Raw genomic sequence first — 25,795 nt, 5'->3', positions numbered from 1 at the left:
TATCTTTATCTCTATCTCTATCTCTATCCAAATATTCCATTCGGTAGATCGAAATAAACGAATACAGACGGATACAAACGGAGATAGCTTTTTGCTCTAAGTCTTCGAATTGTCCGTTGTCTTTTTCGGGGTTCTTTGGATTCCGTTTTGGGGGGATTTGGGATTTTTGGGCTCCGTTTTCCGTGGTTTGTACAATGTATATTCTTTCTTGGATTTATATTTAGATAAGTAAGTAGGTAGGTAGGGAGGTAGGGGTTTCACAATTAGGTAGTAGATCGCTATAGTAGAGTTAAGTAGTCTAAAAACCACAATCTATAACCCTAAGTCCCAACCAACAACCCTAAATCTACAAACCCAACTCCCCTCCTTATATCAAACCCATCAAAATAGCCTTTTTTAAAGAAAACACACACACACACACACACCAAAAAAAAACAATACTATTGTAAAATTAAACCACAATTCAAAAAGCATATAACAAATCAAGTAAAATAAACTTTTATTATAAATCACAAGCTTCTAATTCAGTATCTCCAACCCAAAATCAAAATCAAAATCAAAAATAACAACATTTCATTTCATATAAATCTTTTTTTTATTTAATTTTTTTTTTCTTAGAAAATAATACACACAACGATCTTTTTGACCGTATCCAATATTTTGTATCCTCCTCCCCATCCACCGCATGCCCCCAAACCCAATCCCAAACCCAATCCCAATCCCAATGCCAAACCTCGGACTCGGACTCGCATCCCCAAACTCAGAGCCTCGAATTCGGACTCGGGCTTTCACCGTCCGTAGGTAGCGTAGCGTACCTAGTTTATGTAATAAAAGGCCATTTCAAATCCTAATCCGAATCCAAATGTAATTTCCGAACTTCCCATATCTATCATCCATCACTTTTAAGTTACTTTCATCACATCACATTACACATTACATTACATTTCATTGCATTACATATTCTGTACATACATACATACATACATACACACACACACACACACACACATATATATATATATATATATATACATATATACACAGCACGCCGCCTTCACGAGATGGCGCTTTCATAAGCTCACAAAATCATCATCGCTACCTCTATTTCTATTCTGTACTAGCTATAGGTAGGGAGGTATTTCACTAGGTATCTAGATACCATAGCATAGCATAGCATAGCATAGCATACCGCACCATGCTAAATACCAAATACCAAATACCATACATAGCAAACAAACCATACACATGCATGCATCACACTAAACCCAACCAGCTGGCTCTCCATCCAAACCGAGCCTATCATCAATCCAATCCTGTGATTCTCATTGCATCCAGATTCCCGATTCCCGATTCCCGATTCCAAGTTTGAAATTCCAAATTCCAAATTCTAGGCTCTAGACTCTAGATTCGGCTCTACACACCGAACCTACCAATCCAATCCAATCCAATCTCATCCTATCCTATAATTCTCATAGCCAATATACATCTAGATTCTATACCCCTCCCCCTCCCTCTCCCTCTCCCTCTCCCCCTCCCCCTCCTCTCCCCTACCCCACGACCAACACCCAAACATCCAAACCAACCCATACACAACCAGCCGAGTTCCAATAACAACAATAACAACAACAACAACAACAACAACAACAATTTACATGTGAATGAGAACCCCCAACTTTCTCCCCTCTCCTCATTCCAATCTAATCTAATCCCATCCAGTCAGTCCCCTTCCACCCAAGCACAATGCACAATACACGAAAAAAAACCCCCCAAAGGCCCAAAGGGAACACCACCCACCACCCATCACCCATCTCAGCCGTCCCATCCCATAACACACACACACAAAAATTACCAGAAAGAGAAAGAGAAGAAGAAGAAAAAAAAAAAAAAAAAAAGGCGTTCGATAACCCATCCCCCATTCATCCAGCTCAACCGTTCATCCCATGCACACATCAACCATCAATCAATCAATCAATACGATGAATACACGATGAATAAATTTCCACCCCATCCAATCCAATCCAATCCAATCTAGACCGACGATGACCCTTGAGGGGTTGAAACCTGAGCATCTATTATTTATAGTCTATCTATCTATCTATCTACCAAATAGCCTTGTAATCAATTGTGCTACCTACATACCATTGCAATATTGATAAGCTGCGATATACGATATCTCTCTCTGTCTCTCTAATTGTAACTGCGATTGATGGATATTCTCTACCAGATATTCATAGCATCAAACTACCTACCTAGATAACCAAATATCAAAAGTGCAAATACACACACAAGTCATCCCATCCCTAACAATCTCAATATCCTCACACTATCATTATCTCAAAATCCCATCACCAAGAAAAAGTCATTTTAAATATCTGTAGATTCATCATATTCATTCATACAATCATTACTTCAGTTATTCTCCCCCCTCCCCCTCTCCCCCACCTTCTATTTCCCCCTCATGCCTAGGTAACATTCAAAGGATTTCGCCTATTCCAAAGCCTGCTCCCCATCCCCAATACGCCATACATATAAAACCAACGCCATCATTCATTCATCCATCCAACCACCCATCCAACCATTCATCCATACATTCATCCATACCGCCATCAACCCAAGTGACCAACATTCAGTGAACAACCTGCCTATTTAATCATCGATTCCCGCCCCTCGCCCCCTCAAAAACCAATCAATTAAAATCTGCTGCCGTCAAACTCTGCACCACACTCGTTCCTTCACTAAACCTCGTTCTAAAAATGCGATTCGCATTTTGGAACATGCCATCTTTCAAACTAACAACAATAAATTGACTGCCACCAAAACGAGTTTTGATCAAACGGCCAATATTTTGCGTATGTGACAAATCAAGCGCAGCATCTACTTCATCGAGAATATAGATTGGGGCTGGGTTGAATTGTAACAGAGCCATGATGAGTGAAAGTGCAATTAGTGATCTGTGATTTGTGAGTTAGTAAATGTAAATATAGTCAAAAATCTCGTAGAAGTAAATACCTTTGTCCACCACTCAATTCTGTTAAACTCTGTTTCCAAACTTTACCAAGAGACACCTTGACTTCTAAACCATCCGCGATAGTCTTTCCTTCAGGAGGATCCAACTTTGCAAAACTGCCTGGTAATAATTCGGCAAAGATTTGTCCGAAATTTTTATTAACCTTCTGCCATGTCTCTTGCAAAGCTTTCTTCTTGTACTCATCAAGACTGCTAATAGTTTCTTCAATCTTCTTCTTATCTCTGATGACGGTTTTCATCATGTTCTTAAGTGCAATTTCCTTCTTTTCAACACTTTCAATCATGTTCATGACCTTAGGATTGATCTTCTTTTTCATCCCTTGAGAGCGCTCGGTAAGATTCCTCAATGTAGATTTACATTCTGCGATATTTTGACTCTTGAAATCGTAGGGAGTTCCAGTTCGACCAAAATTGTCTTTCTCGTCAGCAATCCATTCGTGCTCCTGTTCCATGTGGGATACTGTTTGCACGGCCACTTGTTGCTCTTTGTGGAACTTCTCAATCTGATGGCCAAGTTTTTGCATCTCTAAACCTTCTTCGGTAATGCGAGAAGCTTTTGATCTTGATGCTTGCTCAAGAGAATGTAATTCATCATCAAATCCTGTTAATTTAGCTCGTTCATCGTCGAGATGTGCCTGTGAGATATCATGCGAATCCTATACCACATTAGTTTCGTACATATGATTTTTAAGATGATTACTAACCTTGACCTTGGCCTGCTCAGAGACTAAACTTGTAATTTCTTCTTCCTGGGCCTTTAATGTTTGCTCGACTTCTTGGAGTTGTTCTTGAGCATTTGAAAGATCACCTCCAACTTGTTCCGTGTCCATCTGGGCACTTTGCAACTCTTTATGCAGTGCCTTGACAGCCGCAGAGTTCTTGGTGAGTGCTTTCCTTAAAGAATCAAGAGAGCTTTGCAACTCAACGAGCTTGCCATCTTTGTTGCTGTCAAACTCTTTCATATCCTTCTCAATACGTTTGATATCTTTTGTGGCTTCATCCTGTCGTTTCTTTGCTTCGACCAGGTCCTGCTTGAGTTGAATAATGCTAGCCTTCATATTCTCAATCTCTTGGATAATGGACGAGGAGGAGTTGCTTCCGATTTGTTCTTCTGTAAGCTTGACCTCGTGAGATTTGAGATCTAATTCTTGTTTGATCTTTCGTGCTTGGTCCATCTTCTTCTTCTCTCTGGCAATGGTGGCCTGAAGATCAGCCAACTCTTTCTCTTGTGATCTGAGTTCTTTGTTAAGCTCATTTAACTTCTGCATAGTGACTAGAACTCCGCTTGAGTTGGGAGAACTACCTCCAGACAATGTACCAGATGGATCATAAGAGTCACCTTCTAATGTAATACTCTTCATACGAACAGAAGGATCAAATGTAACCCGCTTAGCCGTAGCAGCATCTGCGCAGATGAGAGTGTTTCCGAATACGTAATCCATAGCAGTCGAAACTTCTTCATCGTATCCGACTAAGGATAGTGCGAGATCGACCTTGCCAGGGGCAATTCTTTGAGCAGCACCAATCTTTTCTGCTGAGGCTCGGAAAGCGGCAATCTTGTTCAGGGGTATAATAGTGACTCGCTTCCTTAATTTTCCATTTTGAAGTAATTGAGTACCGGTAACTTCTGTGTCAACGACAACATTGTACAATCGGCCACCTGCACAAATTTCGAGAGCTGTTCCCGCAGCTGTGTGGTTCTTGTCGATTGTGAAAAGTTGAGCCACCAAACCCTTAACTTTCGATCTATCGAAATTTGGAGTAGGATCTGCGTAATTGAAGTCCACATTTGCTACTTTACGTTTCAATACATCTGTCTGTTCTCGAATTCTTCGAATATTCTGCTGAATAGTCGATTCTTGCTTGTACATATCATCCTCCTTGCCTGCTTCGAAGCCCAATTTTTGAAGCTCCTTTTCGAGTTTCTGAGCTTCAGATCGTAATCCCTCAAGGTCTCCAAGTAGTCCAGCATTCTGCTCTTTAGCCTTTTTCGACCTTGGCTCTTCTTCTTTGATTCGCTTCTCAAGATGAGTGATCTTCAATTTGGCTTGTTCTTGCTCGGTAGATGCAGCACTCATTCGATTCCTTGCATCTTGTAATTGTCCTTGATATCCACTCTCTTGACCTTCCTTGGATGCGACACCAGTTTGTAAAGTTTGCAAAAGCTCCTCTTTTGTCTCGGCTTCTAAGTTTTGCTTCTCTAAATCTTCCTTGGCCTTGTCGTATTGTGATTGTACTTTTTCGTAAACCTTGGTTTTTTGTTTGAGTAATGATTCCATCTCGGAAACCGTCTTTTGCGTTGCCAACTTTCGTTCCTGCTCTTCCGCCATACTTGATTTTTTCAGATCCATGACCGTCGCAAGTCGAACCAATTCATGAGAATACTTCTTAACCTCTTCTTCTAAAGCCGAGGATTTTCCACCCTTCTTTAGTTCTTTCTCCCGTTGTGCCTTTACCCGTTTGATATCTTCTTCCAGGAATGAGATTTCGCTTTTCAATCGATTCGCAGATTCCTCCAATTCTATTGCCCGTTGTTTCTTGAGATCGAGATCATTAGCTGATTGAGCAACCTTTTCTTGATTCTTCAAGTAATCATGCGCCACCACCACTCTTGTGAGTCTCTCCAGATCGTTCTGTGTTTGTTGATAATCCAGGAAAGCCCGTTTCTCCGTCCGCAGCTTTTCCAACTTTGGCTCGATTTCTTCTTTCAATAACTCAGTGATCTCTTGAACCTTCATTTCTTTCTTAGCCATTGTCTTGAAAGCCTTGTCTCTCCTATCCTCGAACATTCGTGTCCCTGCTGCCTCTTCAATCATGGCAAGAATTTCTACCGCTTTCATGTTCAACACTTTTGTGATTCGTCCTTGCATAATCAAGAAATTGGGGTTGTTGATATTGAGCTGGACGGATTGGAAGAGGTTTTGCACAGTTTGTTGTTGTGCTCGATGTCCATTTATCAGATATTTGCTGGTACCTCCCAGGACAATTTGTCGAGTAACACTGATTTGAGCATATTCCTCAAATCCAATGGGCGATTTCTTCTTGTCTCTATTGTCGAAAACGATTGTCACACTAGCTTTCGTTACTCCGGCTTGTCCACGTTTATATATCAGATCCTAAAGACGCCTATCAATACGTTTCATGCCCATGTGAGGGGCTATAATATACCTGAAGATTTTGCGCCCGAACTGTTGTCATATTCGTAATACCAAGAACAAAACATATTGAGTCGAGGATATTTGATTTACCACTACCGTTCAGACCAGTAATCGAATTGAAACTCTCATCCCTAGATCAGATGTAAGAATATGTACCAAAGAATCTTTCGTTTGCATTGTTTACCATCCTGAAATTACAGTACGCACAGCGTACGATTTGAAACCCTGGACATGAGTTAGCCAAGAGATCTAAGGATTTTGAGCAGTTTGCTGATGAGGCATACATCTATAATGACTTCTACTACCCTCATTATGGCGGTGTTGAGTCGTAATATCGTTGGTCGTAAAGTCGTAAATATTTATATTTTGATTTGCGCGTGAGAGTAAACAACGCAATTTGGGTCCGCAGCAACCTCGGATCAATTGGTTATTCCATTCCGTACCCCTCCTCATCGTTAAACTTTATCCCGTCACACCAGACTTTCATCAATAACTTTCACAATTTCGCATCACTCAAATGCAAATGCGCATAGGATTGAAATTGTAGTAAACCAATAATAGTATGTAGCTGTGAAATGATAAGCGCCTTGACTAAACTACAGGCGCGCAATAATTTCATACTCTACCCGATTTACCACGAACAGAAGTCAGTATAGCATAGAGAGACGAGACCCCGAAAAACTCAAGTGGCATGATTCAAAGAAGTGCATATATTTTATGGTTTATTCTGGTATATTTAAACTTACTGATCTCATATATTCATCTTCAGGTCTCAAAAGTCTCAACTACCCATCGCATACATTCATAACATTTTCATTAGCAAGCCACTCGCCAAACTTGAAGGGGACTACAACAAGGTAAAAGATAGTAGCTCTGGAATCAGACATTCTAGTTTTCTTACGAAATGTCCGAAAAAATGTTCCAGATATGTGTGAGAGTTGCCTGGATCAGAAGCCTGTGGCTGAATAAGATGGATAAGGGCAAGATAGTACTATGTTCATGTTAGCAATGGGTGGTGGTAAAAGTCGTTTGAAGTTTTAAGGGGCTCATTGCAGACGTGAAAGCAAATATCTAACGGAGAAAGTGGTGGTAAGCCAACTATAAGAACGCTCAAGCGAGCCGGATACATTCTAGTTCAATGATAACGAACCCAAGCTTGTTTATAATTTCTTGTCTTCAGTTTCATGTCGTTTGTAATACTGTCTTTAGAACTCTTACACCAGGAAGCTTCACCCGACTCTCGGAAGGTAGTGCCGCAACTCACTACTAAGTTATACATCAAGTATTTGCATACCCACAAAGGAGAAGTCTTGAAAACTTTCTGGTATATTTTGACCAGAACACTTCGTACGTAATTTACCTATCATGATTAAGTAGCCTCTATCAAGTTTTGAGAGAAAGGGGTTTCTGAAACATGGAAATAACATGCACCAAACAGAATATTCGCTTGGCTTGGTAGGGATACTTTATCTTGAGGGGTGCTTTTTATGGTAAGAGCTGCATCTTGGATCATACACGTACTTCACAGGTGGAGTCTCGAGGGCCAATGATAATGAGATCGCTTGAAGCCTCCATATTTGTACGGCAGATAGTTTTGTGCGGCCTGAGTATATATGTGAGAAGGTAAGGATCGATATGAGGCTCATATTACCTTTGTTCTATCATTACTAAGCGGGCAATAAAGGGGGAGGGGGTTGTCAAAAAGGTTGAGGCAGTTTGATTTCTAAACATTTGTCAGCCAAAAGGATTGATGGGACTTCTAGGTAGATAGGCTACGGGTAGTGAGAGGTAGGCGAGAGAATCTGGACTCTTCATGTGATGCGTTGTGAGTGTATGTTATTACTGCCCTGCATTATAATTCTTTCCATCTCCACTCAGAATACAATATCTCGAGTCACATCGCAACTCATACATAACAACTGCCGATACCACTAATCATAACGTGGCCATCCAAGTAAATACGTCTATTTGAGTTGAAGATGCTATGATAGGGAGTCAATGTCGATATTACTAGTCATATAGGATACTCATATTACCGAATCCGAATACTGACGCTTCGAATCATATATTATTTGAATTGTAGGAACCATCGTACTTCTTATTCATATATGCCTCAATTTGTAGTTACTGTACACATTTCGAGTCGCGATCCAGTAATTGGTCAGAAATGCTCAGTTCCAGTCCTGGAGATGAGCTTTTTGAAGCATAATGCTTATTTGGAGTCAAAATATTCGTTTCAAGTCACCCATCTCCCAATTCCTAGTCATGAAAATTATTGTTCTCAGTCATTACGCCTGTTCGAAATCGAAAGTCCAAGAACATACGCAATGTCGTCTATTTTTAGTAACTTGTCATACTATTCACACTCACGAAAGACATTATTCAAAGTCACTCTGTTGATGTTTGATCGAGAAGTAGCTGTTGGGAGTTAAGACATCTATTTCTAGTCATCGAGTGAATGAATTTTCAGTCATGACAATATCTTTCTCAAGCCATAATGTGTATTTGGAGTAAGCAGTGCTAGAATCCGCATCATACTGTCGATTTTAAGTCACCTATGGCCTGTTCCTACTCATACAGATTGCTATCTGCAGTCATTGTGTTGATATCAAGCGGAAAATGTCATTTTAGCACTCAAACTGACCATTTCCAATCACAAAATGAGAGTATTTCCAGTCATTATCTCTCTATCAAACCTCGCCAAAGTGAGGCCAAATGTGCTTAAATAGATTCGAAGTATCCTCTCTCCATCCATTTCCAAAATCAACTCGAAGTCAAACATCCGAAACAAAACCGCCAAACACGAATTACATCAAGCCATTTGCCAAGCAGTATTACCACCGCCATTTTGTATCTCAAACCTTTTTCAACGCTACCATCAACCTAAACCGCTTCACTTTACCCCTGTCCACCCTCTACGATATCAACGTCTACCGTAACATCGAATCGAGCCAAGTAAATTGCTGCATTGCCTATTGCCTCCAATTTAACATCACAAATCTTGAACAGGATTAAAACTTCCCACAGCCACTTAGTCCTCATCAGTCAAGCATCTAGACGTGACGATGACTTCGGCAGGTTTCAACGGAAAACCTGATTGGCAACGGCTTGAGCGTGGAAACGTATATTTGTGGACCAATGATGAGGATAAGGTCTTGTGGAATGAAAGTATGAAGCTTGCAGGAGGTGGCATTCCCGAGACTCTGAAGAAAGAGGATTGTGAAAAATTGGTTGCTGCTTTCAATGGAGAACAGAGAAGACATCGTCAGAATGACACTTGGCCACCCAGATCGGTGAATGCATCAGTAGTGCAGAGAAGATATCGTAAATTGAGCGCAATCGCTAAAGCACACGGAGGGGACCCTTTCTGGGAAGGCCATAACGGTTACAAGCCAGCGCGCATACCTATCATACCGGGCACAGAAAGAGGAGTAGCGAGGGACATCAATAGAGGGGATAATCAATATGATAATAGCTTCGAGGAGAGTATGGACTCGAGGAATTATCCCATGGAGCCTCCTGTGGACGCACCATTCGCTAAGACTTATTCCGAAGAACAATATCAACAAGGCGACAGGTAGAAGAACAGCCTGTACACATAAAGCCCACCGAAACTGCCCCTTCACGACGACCATTACTGCAACACACGATGGGATCGTAGGATACTCAGGAACCATGTGCAATAAGTATTTCTTCTATTATTTCTTTTTTTTTGTCCCGGTTACCAGTTTCTGGTGTGAGAATTCAATTGGGAGTTCTAACGGAGCTTAGATACCCTTCTCGTTGGATTCCTCGTTACTTCTTTTATTGGGCTTTATCAATGAGGTTTTCGTTGACCGAAGAATCCCCTATGTGTTTGTTTTCTTAGGATACCCCAAACCGGGAGTATCAGATTTTTATTTATTTAAAAGAGCCATCTGGCCCTAAAAGACCAGGGTGGTTGTTTCTCCCAGATATGCTCTCACTCATTCGAGATATTTGGCATTGTCATGGATATTAGAAAAAAGTTTTGCTCAGCACTTGTTCTTAAATAGACTAGAATTGCAAACAAATTGCAGCCACTTGGTAGAAGAGTTATACTGCATGTGAATGTGATATATTCGTGCCTATGATGTTCAACAGGAAGCAAATCGACGGGTTACTAAGGGAATCTTATTGCATGCTCGATCGATATCGACGGATTTGCAACTGTTGGTGATTATAAACAACTTCCAGACTTCTCAGACCTCATTCGTTCATACATTATTAGCCTGTTAAAGACCAGGAGCTTATCAGCTCTAATTCAACACTGTAAAAACGTACATCGTAGAATTATATCAAGTATAATATCGTATTGTATGTCCAACAACCCTTATTTGTCAATGGACATTAAGATGTTGGGAACAAATTGGTCGATATTGACCTCTGCAAGTGGAACGGGATCTTGCTCGTTTCGGTGCCGACCGAGGAGTGTGATAGGTTGTGGCCGACCTAACAATTATGGAAGACCAATCGCCGAAGTGTTACCAAGCTCATGCCATGATCGCCGCTGAGTAATGTAAGTGCTCCGGCAGTCTCCACGAAGTCCCCACGAAGTCCCCATTATTCTTTACAACAGCCACATGGGGTTTAGAGTGAAGTATGTGAACAAACCAATCCAGCGGCATTTCAGGGCTAGTAGTAGAAACTGGTATATAGTCGATCACCTATCTTGAGAAGCTGCAATGGTGACATCTCGATTCTCAGTTACACTAGTTGACATTACGAGTTGGTAATGAAAATCTTCTCGATGTGATTCTGGGCCGCTCAATAGGGCTGGAGCACTGTAGTATGAAAATCCATGGTAAATACTTCCACCAGTAGATTACTACCATTTGCCTTGCAAAGCTATTAGGTGATGATCGTGCAATGTGGATAGGTAGATCAGTTTTCTAGAGTAAATCCAGACCCAAAAGCTAGATCCTATGGGCTGAGAAATGATGAACGGAAGAACATTAGAAACTTTCGGTCCCATTCATATAATTAAAAAAAAAAGTTGCGCTGTAAGTCTGACATTCTGACATCACACCAAGGAACTTGCCATGGGGGAAGGACACATGGCACAATTAAGGATTCGTGGTGGAGTTAAAAGTATTATAGTGCTTCGCCCGTGGAGCCGCCCCCTTCACCATATTGATATCAGGATTCAGTGCAGCACCGAAAAGGTGGTACATCTGAGTCCAATTAGAAGTGGACTCTGTCTGACTTTGATGTATTCGTATGATGTTTCGTACTCGTATTCAAACTTCAAAGTTTTTAGAATTGAGTTTTCATGCATGCGGCAAGAGCACAACGATGATGTGTTATATCGTGAGGATGAGGATGAGGATGTGAGGACAGGATGGGTTGTACGAAAACGCTGTTGAAAAATGCCCATTTCACTCAAGGTTGTGTGACACCGCTTTCATTCTCCAACTAATCAGGTCATTTTGCCATGGATGCGTTAGCCCTAAACGAATGAGAGACGAGATAAATTCGAGAATTTCCTTCACCTCGCTCCTGAGAACTAATCCACCTATCAGATACCGCAATTATGCCTAATTATCGGTTTTTGGAATCGTGTACATATGAGATGGCTGGGGGACAGTTCACAATTGTCATTGTGTATCACCATCGCCCACCTGTGTGTGGTTCGTTGATCAGGTAGTACGGGGTTTATCAAACATAACCATACTCCGAACACAAAATGATCTACACATTCTTCCACGGATAGTGGTGCAAGCCTTCCGGAGCCCTGTTCTTCGCCTTCCTCTTTGATACAATGCAGATCAACCTCGGTGCTGCGTGAAGCTAGAGCAGCAATGATATACCACGCTCCATGCTACATATTAAGCAGGTAGGACGTAGGCATTCTCGAAGCATTAACATCAATAGCAAACATACACACACGCATTTAGATACGAGGTTACAAGACGATGTGTTTGATGATCTGACATCAAGGTCTGATAATCAAAAAATAATGCCGTGTTCTATTTCCCATACATCAAGCCATTGATCTAAATTCCAGCTGGGTACGCACTTGCGAAGGAATGAAGTCCCATCACCTTGGTTCGGGCATGATCGATTGTCGGCCCGTCCTTACCTGGCTGGCTTCCTGCCACCAATTTACTGCTTTTGGAACACTCCGGCACTAGACAGCTTTTCCCCATTCCGAGACCAATAGAATCTTGTCGTGCTAATTGTTCTCCGACGATGAGATTACATACTAGCTGAAATGTACAGGCACCATTGGCAGGTTGCAAAGTACCCATTGATGTTTGTCAACAAGCTTGAGAAATGCACTGTGAGGTAAAATGCGACCTCTTATGTGGCTAAAGAACGTTGATGATGAGCTAGATGAATCAAATTCCTGTCACCACTACCGGCACGGCACAGAGTTGTCCCGATCGTTGCTGTACACAGCTGCTAATCACATCGTCCGACTCCCAGCCGGACGCTATAAATTAAGTTCAATATTGATACCGCCCCATTTGGAACATCACCCCGGCTCTCACTGAAGGTTTTCATGCACTCACTGAGCACGATGTCCCGGCCCCTCGTCATACCTTTACCAGGCCGTAGGTTTTCTATATTCCGATCGATGTGTTGAGATTTTGAACTGGGGTTCTTGGATTCTTGGATTCTGGAATTCTGGAATCCTATATTAAATCTTGATCCTTCATGACGGTCGACCTAGCAGTATCTGTTTCTAGAAACGTAGAAGCCACGCCCTACCAATCTTCGCCGTGGCAACTGCTCCTGTTACTGACTAGCCTGGCAGTGCTGTGTGGAGCTTAAGTACTACGAGGGGGCCCTACCATTGATTTGGCTCTGGACACTGTGCATGCTTGGTTCATGCATCTAGGTGGTGGAATGGAAGCTGTTCTCCATTCTCTTAGTGCACGTCATGAAAAACCTTAAAAACACTCAACTCGTGGATTTGGAAGCTGCACGTTAAGGCATTCAAATAACAGCATCTGGAATTTTGAAACCCAAGCATCTGTTGTTCTTCTTGACTGGCCTGACCCTGGACCTTGTCACCAGAACTTGCACAGACAGAAAATGTGGCGCTCCGTAAAATCATCTCCACATTGTACTGCAGCTCACCCACAATCCAAAACTCTCCTGTTCCTTATATTCCAAATTCCCAAAAGAATTACTACTTTCCTATGTACAGAACTTCTCATCTTGACCGACCCCACCCTAGATTGTAGTACCCGGAATCCGGGTCTACGACGCAATAGGTTCTCCTGAGATTGATGAGGCACATGAGTTCCCTTGTCTAGTCGTTACACCAGTAATCAAATCTCGAAATCATCAGCTTTTCCCGGGCTCTAATAACCTATTCCCTCTTATCAGGACTCACACGTATGCAACGCCCGGCAGATAAAGTCCCCCTTTCTCTCATGATATTAACATTTTCAGATCCTGACATCAGATCATATTATTCGTTGGATAACTGGAAACCCCCTCGCCTTGCTGCATCTCAGTTCCGATGCAGCTAGCTAGTCTTGCATCTCCAGAAGCCCTTCGATAGCTCTATGGATTAGGTTTTGTGTCATTTCATCTCATGAAACTTTAATATCCACACCCCATGACAAAAGAACTGTACACCGCAACCAGTTCCAAATCTATATCGCCAGACATCACCACGGAAGGGCACTGTGCATAAGCTGGGCACTTCCAGAACAGTCGAAACTTCAGCTACCCGTGTGCTCCATAATTGTATATGCTGATCCATTCATACATCATCGACTGCTGTACTTGAAGATTATACTCTTTACAGTCCCCACCAACGTTAGAGTATCTTCGACAACTGCTCCAAATTCCACAATAGAGCAAACAGTTTGATGTAGAAGGTGCTTAGGAAACTACAACTTAACACACATTCCAATCTATTTGAATATCGTACGAAAGGTGCTGCTCGTAGCTCACCACATCTCGTTATCATGACTGGTACAGGTCGCCTAGACCTGTCTAAGCAATCAATACCGGGTCAGCATCTTCTTACACTCGAGCGCGACCCTCAGGCACAGCATTCTCAACGGTTCCTAAGTTCGGCCCGGTCCTATGCGGATCTGAACTATCTTTTTGGGGCCCAGGACATAACGATGATTGGGCCCATTCCGAAACCAAACCGACGAAAATCAAGTCAGGGAACTGAGCATGTGAAGCATCGTCGGACAAGATCTGGTTGTTATACTTGTCGCAGTAGACGAGTGAAGGTACTCACTTGACAATTGCATTTTTTTTAAATCAAAAACGTGCTAACTTTCTAGTGTGACGAACACCGTCCAAAATGTGATAGTGAGATTATGAGCTTATATTTGGTAACATGCTGCTAACCTCAACATATAGGATGCACAAAAGGCAATCGAGAATGCGTATACCCTGATGTGCAGAAATCGACAAAGGGTGCAGCAAACACTTCATCTAAGGCTGGGCAGTCAAAGCCATCAGAGAGCCCTGGTTCATCTGAGGATGAATACGAGGACCGAGACGTTGAGCGTCTGGAGGTTATTCGAGATGAAGATGAGATCGAAAGCCAATCCAAGTATTCAAAAAGCACGAACCTCAATGCCAGCGCACAAAGTTCGCAATCTTCCACTCGTGTTAAAAGTAGTACGAGGCAAAGCTCAGAGACCCCTTCTTTGATACAAGAAACAGGTTCTTCCCCGACACCTTCAACTGAAGGCTCTATTGGCTATTCTTCATTTGACCAACTTGGCGGTAGTCCCCAATTCTACGACCAGACACTCGCAAATGACTTGGGGTCCGATAAATCATGGAGCAGCTGGTCGCATTTACCACCCGATCTACAATTCTACTTAACATATTACTGTCAAAATATCACCTTCATGCATTATAGCTTAAGGTCCAACAACGAGGGCTTTATTCACAAACTGTTATTGGATGTCGCTATACGCCATGAACCACTTCTTTACGCAGTGGTAGGGTTTTCAGCTTTCCAATATGCAGTAGAGAAACAAGAAGGCAAAATTCAAGACTTTCTACAATACTACAATAAAGCAGTATCGTTGCTTTTGGTCTCACTAAAGAAAGGTGCTCAGCATACTACAGGTACACTTTTAGCTATCTTACAATTGGCAACGATCGAAGTATGTATCACGAATGAATACTCCAGGATGGTGTACTGATTACTTACAGGAGTATCTTGGGGATTGGGCGAATCTTTTAGGCCATCAAAAGGCTGCATACGAAATTTTAATAGATCTATATTCCCCACAAACCATCTTTGAGACAGGCATAAGCCGCGCCATTTTCGGCTGGTATACACGCTTCGATGTCATGGCGGGAATTATGGGTGGTTTTGATGCCTCCATTTCGCGAGAATGGTTTTCATACGCACAGGAATATTTCAAGAATAAAATCGCGCAAGAGCCAGATGAATTAGTATGGAGATTGGAGCATCAGTCGTCAGCAATGCGTCTTGTAGGCAAAGACATGTCGACATTATTTGCGAAGCAAGGAAAAGGAGAAATTACTCATGAACAATTTGTCTTTGAGAATGCAAAGATGGCACAGCGGATGAAGAATTGGAGAGATGACATGGATCCAGCGCTGCTGGATAGTCGATATTTGGTCACGGATTTTCCCACAGCACAACCCGGGAGTCTATTTGATCCATGCATGCCAGGTTTACTTTATCGTGGGCCGCTTTGGACGATTAACATAGATTCAATGGATCGGTATGCTGTAGCCTTGATGCATGGACTGCATACTGCTCAGGCGATGCAGATGCCACCCGATTTTGAAGTTATGAACAGGTTATCTGAGGATTTATGTCAGATGTATGAGGCAATTTTGCATCACCCAGAGACACCAAAAGGGGCAGCCGTTGGTCTCCAAGGAGGTCTTGGTATTGCGGTATTTTTTCTATCCAAAGATGAAGAATATAATATGTGGATGCGCCGAAAGTTGGCAACGATAGAGTCTCAGGGGTAATATGCACTACTGTTCACAGTATTCACAGATGTTCTACTGCTAACACAACAACTAGTTTCATACAAACTTTCGCTTTCAGAAGCAAAATGGCGGAACTGTTTCGAGATAATTCTTGCATGCATTGGTGGTTACCAAACGACGAACTGTATCATCCAATAATCCGATCTATACGAAAATTCGTCGAGGATCGAACCTCCTCGCCAAAGAACGCTGAGAGCAAAGATGTGCAGGACATGAAGGCGGTATTCTCTGCTATGGATATCAGTGATCAGAGTGATAGCTCACCTCAGATGAGCAATAGGGGAAAGTCAGTGGCCACGGACGTCGACGTAGCTAGTAGCTCTGGGTGGTCTCCTGCTCAGACAAGTAATGATTACAGTCAAAATGAGTATGGGGGCGATTTTAGGAGCGAACAGTCTTCCTGGAACAATCAAAGTGGGAGCTATTGATAAATAAGACGAGATTTCCGAGACAAAACTTATCGTATGGACTACCATAAATTGGAATAGCTACGTGGTGTTCAAATTCCCGTTGTGATGCTACTTCAGAGTAAATCTCACAACCGGACTAGAGGACATCGTGTTGAAACGCTACACTGAGGAAATCCAAGAGAAGAAGAAATAGGACAGCTTATTAAACTTTAGCACAGAGTAGCGCAGTCGTAATGACCGCGTGGCTGTAATCATCGAGGAGAGGGCACAGGAGCGGGGTCCCATCTTCCCTAGGGTGAAGCAGCGGTCATCAGATGCTACGAGAAAGCATTGCTTGCACGGAGTATGTGATCATATATCAATGCATTATGCGTGGTATAATCTGACACCCCAATAATGTCAAATCAAACAACAAGATCCCAATGAATGGATGAGCAACCATAAGCCTTGACGTTGTGCGAAGTGAATAATAAAGTAAACATTTGTATAGATATCTAGAGATTTACCTCTATCTATATACATGAGCACACAGCTGTCTAGATTCCAGTTTCAACAAGTACGACCTAAGCAGGCATTTGATAGTAGCGTAAATACTAATGAAATCTCGAATAGAAGTTGGTATGAAAAGTTCTAACTTTCTATATCTATTTTCCACCTTCTATACTCCGCGTCCGATGCATTGGTGATCTCTAGACGATGTGATGTATTCTTGTGGTTGGTTCCTTGTAAGTTGTAACCGACCTTATCCAGAAGTAGACTACGGGGAGGCATGTGCCCATGCGCGCAATAAGGTTCCCCAAGCTTCATGAAATTCAATGGTTAATTGAACCAACGACTCTACTATCACAACACATTCAGAAGCGCACAAGTTCTCGTCCTAAGTCGAAAAATAATACGAAAAAATTAATATCGGGAATCGCAACATCGACCATGAATCGACCAGGTATGAGGCTCTCCAACTCCCTTTTCCACCCCACAACTGCCCCGCTGCACGGCTGCCAGAGAGAAGGGGGACAGCTTGCATTGGATGGTACTTCAAATGCGAGAGAATACCGGATGTCAGAAGGATACGGGATCCAGTGGACTGCCAGCAGTGTATAGGGACTCTAAAGCGGGGGTATGGATGGATCGCGGGAATATTGCACAAGCTCTGCTTGAAGCTGTATTTTATAACCCAGACGAGATTGGACGAGAGAGCTTCCATGAAGGGGTAGTTGTTGGGTCTGCTGGCGTATCTCGAAGGGGAGAAGTCTAGATCTGATATTCGGCGTTGAAGGAAGTGCTGGTGTGGCTGGAAAGTTTTTGGGCGCATTAACCTGCAGCTATCATGGGGCTTTCATTGGACTTTCTGTACCGGAAGGACTAGTTATGGAAATGTGCTGACTTTGTTTTCTCAGGTGTAGGACCGCAGGCCATGCGTGGCATACCCAATGGATTCCCAAATCAACAGCAGATGCAGAACAGGAACGTATCAAATAGGATACCACCTAGTGGGAAAATGAGTACGATTCACACCCCTCATATTTGAGACATTGGGAGAAGCTTTAGGTATACTGATGTTTGTTTACGACTTCTAGCAAACAATGGAGCGACGTGGGCATTTGGAGGTGTACCGATGGGGGGAGCAGGTCTAGGAAATCCACGTCCAAACAATGGACCTATGGCAAGCTTTGCACAAACAATAGGAGGATCTTCACAACCAGCAACACCATTAGATTTGTCGTAAGTCGTTGCCTACTTTTGAATTTTGTACTTTACTTCTCAGTTTTCTGTTGAGAGTTTTTCTTCTTGCTGCAATCTTTCCCTTTTTTCTACAACTACTCAAATATGGGAAAAGCACGTTCATCAAGAGATGACGTCCCTCCACATCTATATTGTCCTGGAAGGTACAAAAATTCGAACAATCTTCAAATACACACAGTCAGGTTCCATACGTTAGAGATAAAATTCATAGCTCTGCTGCATTCAGTACAGATTACACTGTCTGCTTAATTCTGTCTGGGTTTCATTAATTTCTCTCTCAACACTACAAAGCTTGACAGTTGACTTTGCTCACATCATTTAGTGAATTTCCCTCACTATCAGGAAATCAGCCACAGCACAACCAGTCAACATGGGGAGCGGCAGGAGCGCGTAATATTGGCCCAGCAAATATACGTTTACAGCAATCAGCTGGATTATCCGCACAACATGCTGCACAGCAACAACAGCAGCAAGACGAGCTCTTCAACTCATCAACTCAATTATCGAACAATTCGGGGGGGTTCAGATTTGGGGCTCAAAATGCAGTTGGTCAGTCTTCACAACCAAGAAGCGCAGATGATTTCCCACCTCTGGGCAATTCGAATGGAGAGATCGGCCAAGATCGAAGTTCTGGTCTATTACAAAATGTAGGGTTTGGAGCTGGTGGTGGATTGGGATTTGGTTCTAATAACCCACCGCAGCAAGCCAGGAGTAATGGCCTTTTAAATGCATTATCTACTGGTGGTCGAGTGGCACCAGGTAATAGAATTGATTCACCAGCAAGTTTGTCAGGTGAGTAGATTGCCAATGGTGATTGGGTAATATAATATTGTCCTGCTCGGCTAACTTAATCCTTGATTCAGGCCCATCCACAAATAGATCTCCAATAGACTCCAGCCGGCAAGGTTTACCACGCCTTGGAGAGAATGAAGTCGGGGTATGTTAATGAATTCCTCTAATGTATTGAACTTTTGCTGACCAATTTGCCTAGAGCTTTCCAGACACTAATTTTGGCTCTTCAAATCCAATACCACTCAGAGAAGACGACAATCAACAATTTAATATGCCCACGACAACCAACTCGCGACCAGATGGTCCATCAACCCTGACCCAAGCACAAGAACTCGACCCTAGTTCTCTATCAAGAAGTGCTGATAACGCGGACTCAAAAGTACAAGATCCATTAGCTCACATGAGTGATACCGACAGATTTGGACTCAAGGGATTTTCCTACATGATGAACAATTTTCCGGACTATGCTGCTCTTGTTACTGGAACTGACATCAGCCACCTGGGTCTCGATCTAAATTCTGAGCAGTGAGTATTGGCTTGACAGCTTTCTGCCTTTCAAACCAAATATTTTAGCCATGCTAACAACTCGCAAGACCTATCTCAAGCCAAATTTACTCTCTATGGGACAACGAGCCCCCGCGACCAGATGTCGCTCGTTTCAACCTACCTGAATGTTATCGTGTTCTTAATGTTGCTCCCCTCGAAAGCAAGATGCCTAATTTTAACGAAGAAGCCCTACTGTTTATGTTCTACAGTAATCCGGGTGACAAGCAGCAGCTTATGGCAGCTAGGGAGCTGTAAGTAAAACACCTGGTCTATCGCAAGTCACTTACTAATATACTCTTTGCTTGATAGTGGCAATAGGAATTGGCGTTATCATAAAAAGATGCAAGTTTGGCTTACCAAGGATGATTTGATGGTTCCCCGTCAACTCACCCAACAGATGGAGCAAGGCTATTACATCTTTTTCGATGTAAAGACTTGGTCAAGACAACGAGTAAGTGTCGAGGTATTCATTCTACCCCAAGTATGTTTAACTAACTTTATTGTAGCGGGAATTCACATTATCTTATGATGATTTGGAAAGAGTCGAAGATCGGTTTTAATTTATCCAATACAACCCATAGTCAAATTCGGTCTCTTTTTCTCGACGGGCGGAATCATACATTTTCATGAATACCGCACGTATCGATCAAAATAACATGAATAATTTCACACGGCTGAATACATAGTATCCTCGTTTCTCTAATCAATGGTACAAGACTTGTATTTGCTGCGGGGCATATATGGGGCTTGGCTTTCTTTTTTAGCGGAGTAAATAGGAGGGAACAACTTGCTCTGGCTGCTGGACTCTTTTATGACTGGCTGGCGTTTCGATTGTGGAGCTGTACAAAACTCGCTGGATGGGGGACGGTTGCGGGTATGGTGGGCAGAGAGAGGGATTTGACGTAGCAATTAAATGCGTTGTGCGTTGCCTCATTTATACCACGCTGTGATGTGATGTGATGCTCAGTGAATCTAGTGTTTCTTGATGTTGATGTGCGGTGATTATGGCGCGACGAAGATAACAAGATGCTTAATATCTACTATCTAGACATTCTCATCAAAATTGATGTCGATTGAACTGCTTGCTTGCTTGCTTGAAACCTGGTATCCCCCAAAGAACTCACAATCAAACCATGCGCAATATATTAGAAAAGCCTCAAAATATTCTCATTAAGATCATTACATACAAAGTCCAACAATCAAGCTACATACAGTACAATAAGATACAGTTTGAAGAAGAAAAAATTATGTACACGAAAACATCAAGCAAAGACCTCTCCGAGACTACTTTTGACTTTCAAGACTTTCAAGACTTTAAACTTGAAGTCGAGCCTCCAGGGCGTATCCATTATCCATTAACACATCACACCACATCATATCCTCTCTGCAATACATTCCTCCTCCACCTCCACTGTCCTCACCACATCAATATGTATATCCCAGCCCCCTTCCTTTTCTTTCCGCCGCGATTCTTCAGAGATGGACATATAGGGATCGTCGTTTTCTCTGTCCTGGTTTCTCGATCGATTCCTCGACCTCGATCGATTTCGCGAGCGATCTCCACCGAGCGTTAATTTATCCCGTCGCACGGAGCCCAGGATACTGCGTCCTAGATTCGCGATATTATTGGTGCTGTTGGAAACGGGGTTGCTGTTCAGCGGTGATATCACGGATGCGGTTCCGATGTATACTTCCTCGTCTGCGATTATTGGGGTCGTGCTTGTTTTGCTCGATTTGCTAGAGCGGTTTGTGTAGGAGCCGAGTTCGAAAATACTCGTTCCGATGGTTTGGTCGAGGTCGGTGTCGTGATCGTATTGTGTATCTTCTTCGCGTCCGTTTAGAGGAACTTGGGAGCTTTGACTGTGGAGGATTTTGGGATTGGAGTTTGAGCGTGATTTTGATTTGGGGAGAGAGTTTGTGGATTTTGAGGTTGATGTGATGCCGAAGCCGGGAGGTGGGATTGGGAGACTCTTGAAAATATTTGGGGCGCTGAAAGAAGATTGGGAGGGGCGGGACGGGTGGGAATTAAAGATTTTGGGAATGTAGGTTGCGAAGAAGACCTTTGTGGCGGGGATAGAGGTGCATATCTATTTGGGAAGTATTAGAGTCTAGAATTTTAGGAAGCGGAGGAAGGTGGAGCGTTGAGAGACTTACAATTCCAACATATAGTTCCACAGCTGCGGAAACCCATACGGGAAAGGAAGCCCATACTTGATCATATGTTTGTGTTACTTGGTACATGTAGTATGTACGGATGACACCTGCAAAACATGATAGGAAACCGAGGGTGAAGAGGAAAGAGACGATGAGGGTTTGACGACGGGGGAGATTTGTTGAGTACTAATTTGTTCTAGTTAGGTTCTTGTTCGTGGATGAGAGGAATGAGAAGACTTTACCACTGTACGGATGGGGAGGATGACCACGAGAAAATCTGTGAGAGTGTTGACGATTCCGGCAAAAAGGAGTGTAGAAGATTGGTCTATACAATTCGGTTGGGGTTCGTCGGTAATTTTCCAGTAGTCCTGCGGGGGTCTATGACGTGTTAGTATGTACATCGTTGCAAATCTTAACACTTGCCCCTCATTGGCATATCAAACATAGGAAAAAGCAATGATTTTAACTAACCTACATTGAAACACCAACACGATACAAAATAACGCTCCTTGTAACCCGACTATACAAATAGCACCCAGAGTCACTCGTCTCCAGAATATCGTGGCACTGGTTAACATGCGACGGACAAGCATTAGCATGGACAATTTGGTGAAGGTGCATGCTGATGCGAACATGATCTCTATCAAGAGAACCATCTTCAGTCCGAATTCTACATGTGAGCTAGGGATGTCGTACTTGACTATTGTAAGCGATGGACACAGAGAAGGGTTTGTGTTGTGAGAGGGATACATACTTGATGTCTGGTCCACATGAATTTCAGATCTGCCAGCAGACTCAAAATGAAGAACCCGGTCGTTGGAATCTACATCATCATGGCATTAGCATTTCCAATCGTGTAATATTGCATCCATCTTCTTTGCACGCGCAGACTCTGGTTTGGATAGTAGGCAAAACCAACCATAGCAAATAAGATCATCATATCATCCGCCCCAAAGGAAGCCCTCAGTCTTGTCCTCGTCCATATCCTCAGTGAAATAAAGCAACATAGAACTACGAATAACACGATATTCAAAATAACATTCCCCCATCCATGTGTTTCTGGATCGACGTAATTGGGCTCAGGCCACGCGGCTATTACCCAGGCGGGAGGTTTTTGCATATTCCAAGTGGTCTCTGCGACTTCAGACGTAAAAAAACTCGTTTGAAATCGAAAGGAAAGGAAGATATATTGTAGATCGAGAAAAAGATTGCGAAAGATTGTGGAGTGAATGAAACACTACTAGCTACCTAGTAATCAATAGAGCGTTGGAAGGGTTCAAAAGAAAGTAAGATGCATCTCATATCAATACGTCAAGCAAAGACAAAGATGTATGTGCAATCAAGACCAGTATCTACCAGTATTAACCAGTAAGAGAAATTAGAGACAGCAATCAGCAAAAGTAAGGACGAGAAGAGGAAGAGAGGGAAAGTAAACTTTTCATAGAGGGCCCTACGGCGATTAAAACCGAACGGTATGCGGTCAAGCATTCTCGCTGTGACCAGCCTCAAATCCACGAAAAGCGCATCCCATCTTTTTCACTTGGACCAGTCCTGCAATTCCTCTTCTTTACTAAGGTACCACATCTGCGGAGTACGCTTGCCGCGCCGCTGATATGGAGCTTTCATTGGCCACTTGGAGGCCATGAGGAAGAACATGCGGAGAACCCTCACAATCTTATCTTCTATCCAATCCAGATACAGATAGGGAACTCTCAAACGATGGATCATGGAAGTAGATATCTTGGACATCTCCGATGGATGGGATGATTTATAATAAAGACTCCGTGCAGAATGCTGCGCATGCGCATGTGCATGCATCAGTGGTAATGCAAATAGCAATTACACAGACGCGATTATATATCAGACCCTGCTTCCCCCGCTGGCTTTCTGTTCCTCTAACTCTAGACTCTAGAGCACCAAGGACTCGGGTTTGATACCACATCTGATGGGAAGAATGGTCTGATTTTGATCATAAGCTTCACACTATTGAGAATGTTTTTCTGTCAGTGGCTTAGATAGAATTTGAGACCACCGGTGGACTTGAGATGAAAGGGAGATTGTGATAGGCAGTGCATTTAGCGAAACCTAGTCCAGCTCGGAAAAAAGGTTGAACGAGAACATCAAAATGTTTAAGTGTTATGTCTGTGTGTCTGCGCTATTGAAGGCTCTCGGACTAAAACTTTCAATAATGACTCGAGAGAAAAACGTGGTGGAGTCCATATGGGTTTGATTCAAATCGTGGCTGGATAATGCAGCGATGATTGCCCTAGTGTTTTACATCTTCACTTGTAGTCTTAGGCTGCATTTCAATGTTCAGGTACGAGGAATTTTGGTTCAAAAGTATCTCGCGTAATTGATTTTTTTCATACTTGCGGTCAGAACAGTTCTGATAGTGAAGAAAAGTTCATAAAATCCATAAGCCATGACCAATAAAGGCAAGGAAACAATGATATCCCATTACACATAACCGCCCTTTCATAAATCTCGATATATCTATGAAGCCTTCTTTGCAAACTCGACTCGTAAAATCAAATGCTTGAAACCATAACCGTCCATTTTTTCGCAAGCCTTTGCAGCATCTGATCTTTCCTGGAAACTAATAAATGCAAAGCCCTTTGCCAAACCAGTTTCTCGGTCCTTCGCCAAGAAAACTCTTGTGACTCTGCCGAAACGTTCGAACATATCCCGAAGTTCTTGTTCCTCGGCCATTTCTGACACCTATTCTGTAGATTAGCGAAGCAGATTAGATTAATGGAAAGCAGAGAACTTACGTTAGTGACACGTAAAGTAGCCAAATCATCCCTCTCGAACTTGCCGCCACCCATTCTCTCACCACCAGCGGTACCGCCATTTCTGAGATGAGGTGGTACGTATGAAGATTTGCCAGCACCAAGGCCACCTGGACCCTCTGGAGTATCTGCGTGACCAGCTGCGACATCGACTGCCCCTTCCTCGCCCAAAGGTGCCATGGTACCTTTGAAAGGACACTTAGCTGTGAAATGCTCTCCGCTACAAATACGACATTTGACTTGCTTGTCCTTCAACTTGTTCTTCATGGCTCCGGCATCCGAGACCTCCTCCTTGGCGTCCTTTCTCCAGTTTGTGCTTGGTCTGAATATAATGTTCTCTCCTACACTGGTTGTATCCGAAGCAGGCTGAAGTCATGAACAAATCAGTCAACATTCCCCCCTAGATTGGAACACTTTTAAACTCACCCCTGCAGCATCCTTTTGGGATAATCCGAATTTGCCCCAGGATTTTCTCTCAGCGACCCTTGGGTTCACGATTTCTTTGACTTTCGTGAATCTGATGCGGCGAGTAGTCTTGACCTTCTTTCCATCATCGTTGAATCTCCAGGTTACAATCGTTTGTGTGCCATCTTTGTTGGTAGTGGTGGTTGACTGTGGGAGCTCGTTAGAATCCTCGAGATCCTCATCATCGGCCCAATCGCGATTACTATGGTGTTTGTTAGATTGTGCTGAGGCTAAGTTAAAAATGCCGAATTTTCTCACTTTGCGACTCTAGACATTTTTTTTTGATAGGTGTGCTTTTGCCTTTGGAGGGTGATGTAATGCGCTTATTACGACCCCAAGATACAAGCCTTTTGCTGTATCAAGCTCCCTTAATTATCTCTGCTGGAATTCGACGGCAGAGTAGTTGATCGTGACTTCGATTGTGGGGTGGTTCGATGTTCAACGTGAAGTTCTTATTTAAAATATCGCTTTGAGTGGGTGGGCAAATTTGCTAGGGCGAGCTTTCGTTATCCAATAAATGATCTAACCACTTCCGGCACTAGCGGGGTAACATACAGCCTTGTCTTGCTCTCGCCGCACCCTTTCACGTCCTCAAGCTTTCAAAGAATACGTTCCATCAGCTGCTGTTTGACTCGCCTGAAAATGCTTTATTTAACTTGATGTATAACAGTCGTGTAAGGTTTGTAGAATCATTGGGGCAGCATTGTGGCAAGTTTCATGGTACAAA

General features: G+C 42.9%; 6 protein-coding genes across 6 annotated transcripts; 3 read left to right on the top strand and 3 right to left on the bottom strand.

Annotated features, from left to right (window-relative positions):
• Nucleotides 1-2,360: 2,360 nt before the first annotated feature.
• Bcsmc2 lies at nt 2,361-6,629 on the bottom strand. Its single transcript, XM_024694223.1, has 6 exons — nt 6,470-6,629; nt 6,370-6,410; nt 6,196-6,316; nt 3,732-6,143; nt 3,010-3,683; nt 2,361-2,951 (listed from the first exon to the last, which is right to left on the bottom strand). The coding sequence occupies exons 1-6, from the start codon at nt 6,494-6,496 to the stop codon at nt 2,687-2,689; spliced, it is 3,540 nt and encodes a 1,179-aa protein (XP_024550012.1). The 5' UTR covers nt 6,497-6,629; the 3' UTR covers nt 2,361-2,686.
• A 1,821-nt stretch (nt 6,630-8,450) lies between these two features.
• Nucleotides 8,451-11,675, top strand: BCIN_07g06270 (hypothetical protein). Its single transcript, XM_024694222.1, has one exon. It carries the CDS (start codon nt 9,251-9,253, stop codon nt 9,764-9,766), a length of 516 nt encoding a protein of 171 aa, XP_024550011.1. The 5' UTR covers nt 8,451-9,250; the 3' UTR covers nt 9,767-11,675.
• A 1,443-nt stretch (nt 11,676-13,118) lies between these two features.
• BCIN_07g06260 (hypothetical protein) lies at nt 13,119-17,233 on the top strand. The gene is made up of 6 exons (XM_024694221.1): nt 13,119-13,550; nt 13,608-14,407; nt 14,462-14,489; nt 14,541-15,301; nt 15,351-16,144; nt 16,204-17,233. The coding sequence occupies exons 2-6, from the start codon at nt 14,132-14,134 to the stop codon at nt 16,595-16,597; spliced, it is 2,253 nt and encodes a 750-aa protein (XP_024550010.1). The 5' UTR covers nt 13,119-13,550; nt 13,608-14,131; the 3' UTR covers nt 16,598-17,233.
• A 136-nt stretch (nt 17,234-17,369) lies between these two features.
• Bccdc36 lies at nt 17,370-20,711 on the top strand. The gene is made up of 9 exons (XM_024694220.1): nt 17,370-17,522; nt 17,977-18,081; nt 18,157-18,301; nt 18,645-19,114; nt 19,186-19,259; nt 19,314-19,639; nt 19,708-19,911; nt 19,970-20,111; nt 20,167-20,711. Exons 1-9 carry the CDS (start codon nt 17,510-17,512, stop codon nt 20,218-20,220), a joined length of 1,533 nt encoding a protein of 510 aa, XP_024550009.1. The 5' UTR covers nt 17,370-17,509; the 3' UTR covers nt 20,221-20,711.
• An 83-nt stretch (nt 20,712-20,794) lies between these two features.
• Nucleotides 20,795-23,327, bottom strand: BCIN_07g06240 (hypothetical protein). The gene is made up of 6 exons (XM_024694219.1): nt 22,734-23,327; nt 22,569-22,637; nt 22,286-22,509; nt 22,057-22,192; nt 21,815-22,000; nt 20,795-21,747 (listed from the first exon to the last, which is right to left on the bottom strand). Exons 1-6 carry the CDS (start codon nt 22,932-22,934, stop codon nt 21,034-21,036), a joined length of 1,530 nt encoding a protein of 509 aa, XP_024550008.1. The 5' UTR covers nt 22,935-23,327; the 3' UTR covers nt 20,795-21,033.
• A 730-nt stretch (nt 23,328-24,057) lies between these two features.
• On the bottom strand, nt 24,058-25,602 carry Bctif35. Its single transcript, XM_001549580.2, has 4 exons — nt 25,327-25,602; nt 25,030-25,270; nt 24,586-24,969; nt 24,058-24,532 (listed from the first exon to the last, which is right to left on the bottom strand). The coding sequence occupies exons 1-4, from the start codon at nt 25,341-25,343 to the stop codon at nt 24,308-24,310; spliced, it is 867 nt and encodes a 288-aa protein (XP_001549630.1). The 5' UTR covers nt 25,344-25,602; the 3' UTR covers nt 24,058-24,307.
• Nucleotides 25,603-25,795: the final 193 nt, after the last annotated feature.

This window comes from Botrytis cinerea, chromosome 7 (genome assembly GCF_000143535.2).
Source record: "Botrytis cinerea B05.10 chromosome 7, complete sequence".
Classification (NCBI taxonomy): Eukaryota; Fungi; Ascomycota; class Leotiomycetes; order Helotiales; family Sclerotiniaceae; genus Botrytis; species Botrytis cinerea.
The sequence above is the reverse complement of the archived record's forward strand: the minus strand, read 5'-3'. Positions and strand labels throughout refer to the sequence as shown.

Excerpts from the sequence above, each read along its gene's own strand:
- Bcsmc2 (XM_024694223.1), bottom strand. The coding sequence starts at position 6,496 with ATGAGGGTAGTAGAAGTCATTATAGAT. Across the intron at positions 6,411-6,469 it reads TAGTAGAAGTCATTATAGAT|GGTTTCAAATCGTACGCTGT; the intron begins GTATGCCTCATC and ends ACTCATGTCCAG. Across the intron at positions 3,684-3,731 it reads CTGAGCAGGCCAAGGTCAAG|GATTCGCATGATATCTCACA; the intron begins GTTAGTAATCAT and ends AATGTGGTATAG.
- BCIN_07g06240 (XM_024694219.1), bottom strand. The coding sequence starts at position 22,934 with ATGCAAAAACCTCCCGCCTGGGTAATAGCCGCGTGGCCTGAGCCCAAT. Across the intron at positions 22,193-22,285 it reads GTGTTGGTGTTTCAATGTAG|ACCCCCGCAGGACTACTGGA; the intron begins GTTAGTTAAAAT and ends AACACGTCATAG. Across the intron at positions 22,001-22,056 it reads TCCTCCCCATCCGTACAGTG|TACTCAACAAATCTCCCCCG; the intron begins GTAAAGTCTTCT and ends AGAACAAATTAG.
- BCIN_07g06270 (XM_024694222.1), top strand. The coding sequence starts at position 9,251 with ATGACTTCGGCAGGTTTCAACGGAAAACCTGATTGGCAACGGCTTGAG.
- Bccdc36 (XM_024694220.1), top strand. Across the intron at positions 19,115-19,185 it reads TTCACCAGCAAGTTTGTCAG|GCCCATCCACAAATAGATCT; the intron begins GTGAGTAGATTG and ends TCCTTGATTCAG. Across the intron at positions 19,640-19,707 it reads CTCGATCTAAATTCTGAGCA|ACCTATCTCAAGCCAAATTT; the intron begins GTGAGTATTGGC and ends ACAACTCGCAAG.
- BCIN_07g06260 (XM_024694221.1), top strand. The coding sequence starts at position 14,132 with ATGACTGGTACAGGTCGCCTAGACCTGTCTAAGCAATCAATACCGGGT. Across the intron at positions 14,490-14,540 it reads ACACCGTCCAAAATGTGATA|GATGCACAAAAGGCAATCGA; the intron begins GTGAGATTATGA and ends CTCAACATATAG. Across the intron at positions 16,145-16,203 it reads GCAACGATAGAGTCTCAGGG|TTTCATACAAACTTTCGCTT; the intron begins GTAATATGCACT and ends CACAACAACTAG.
- Bctif35 (XM_001549580.2), bottom strand. Across the intron at positions 24,970-25,029 it reads CCCAAAAGGATGCTGCAGGG|CCTGCTTCGGATACAACCAG; the intron begins GTGAGTTTAAAA and ends TCATGACTTCAG. Across the intron at positions 24,533-24,585 it reads CTACTTTACGTGTCACTAAC|GTGTCAGAAATGGCCGAGGA; the intron begins GTAAGTTCTCTG and ends TCTACAGAATAG.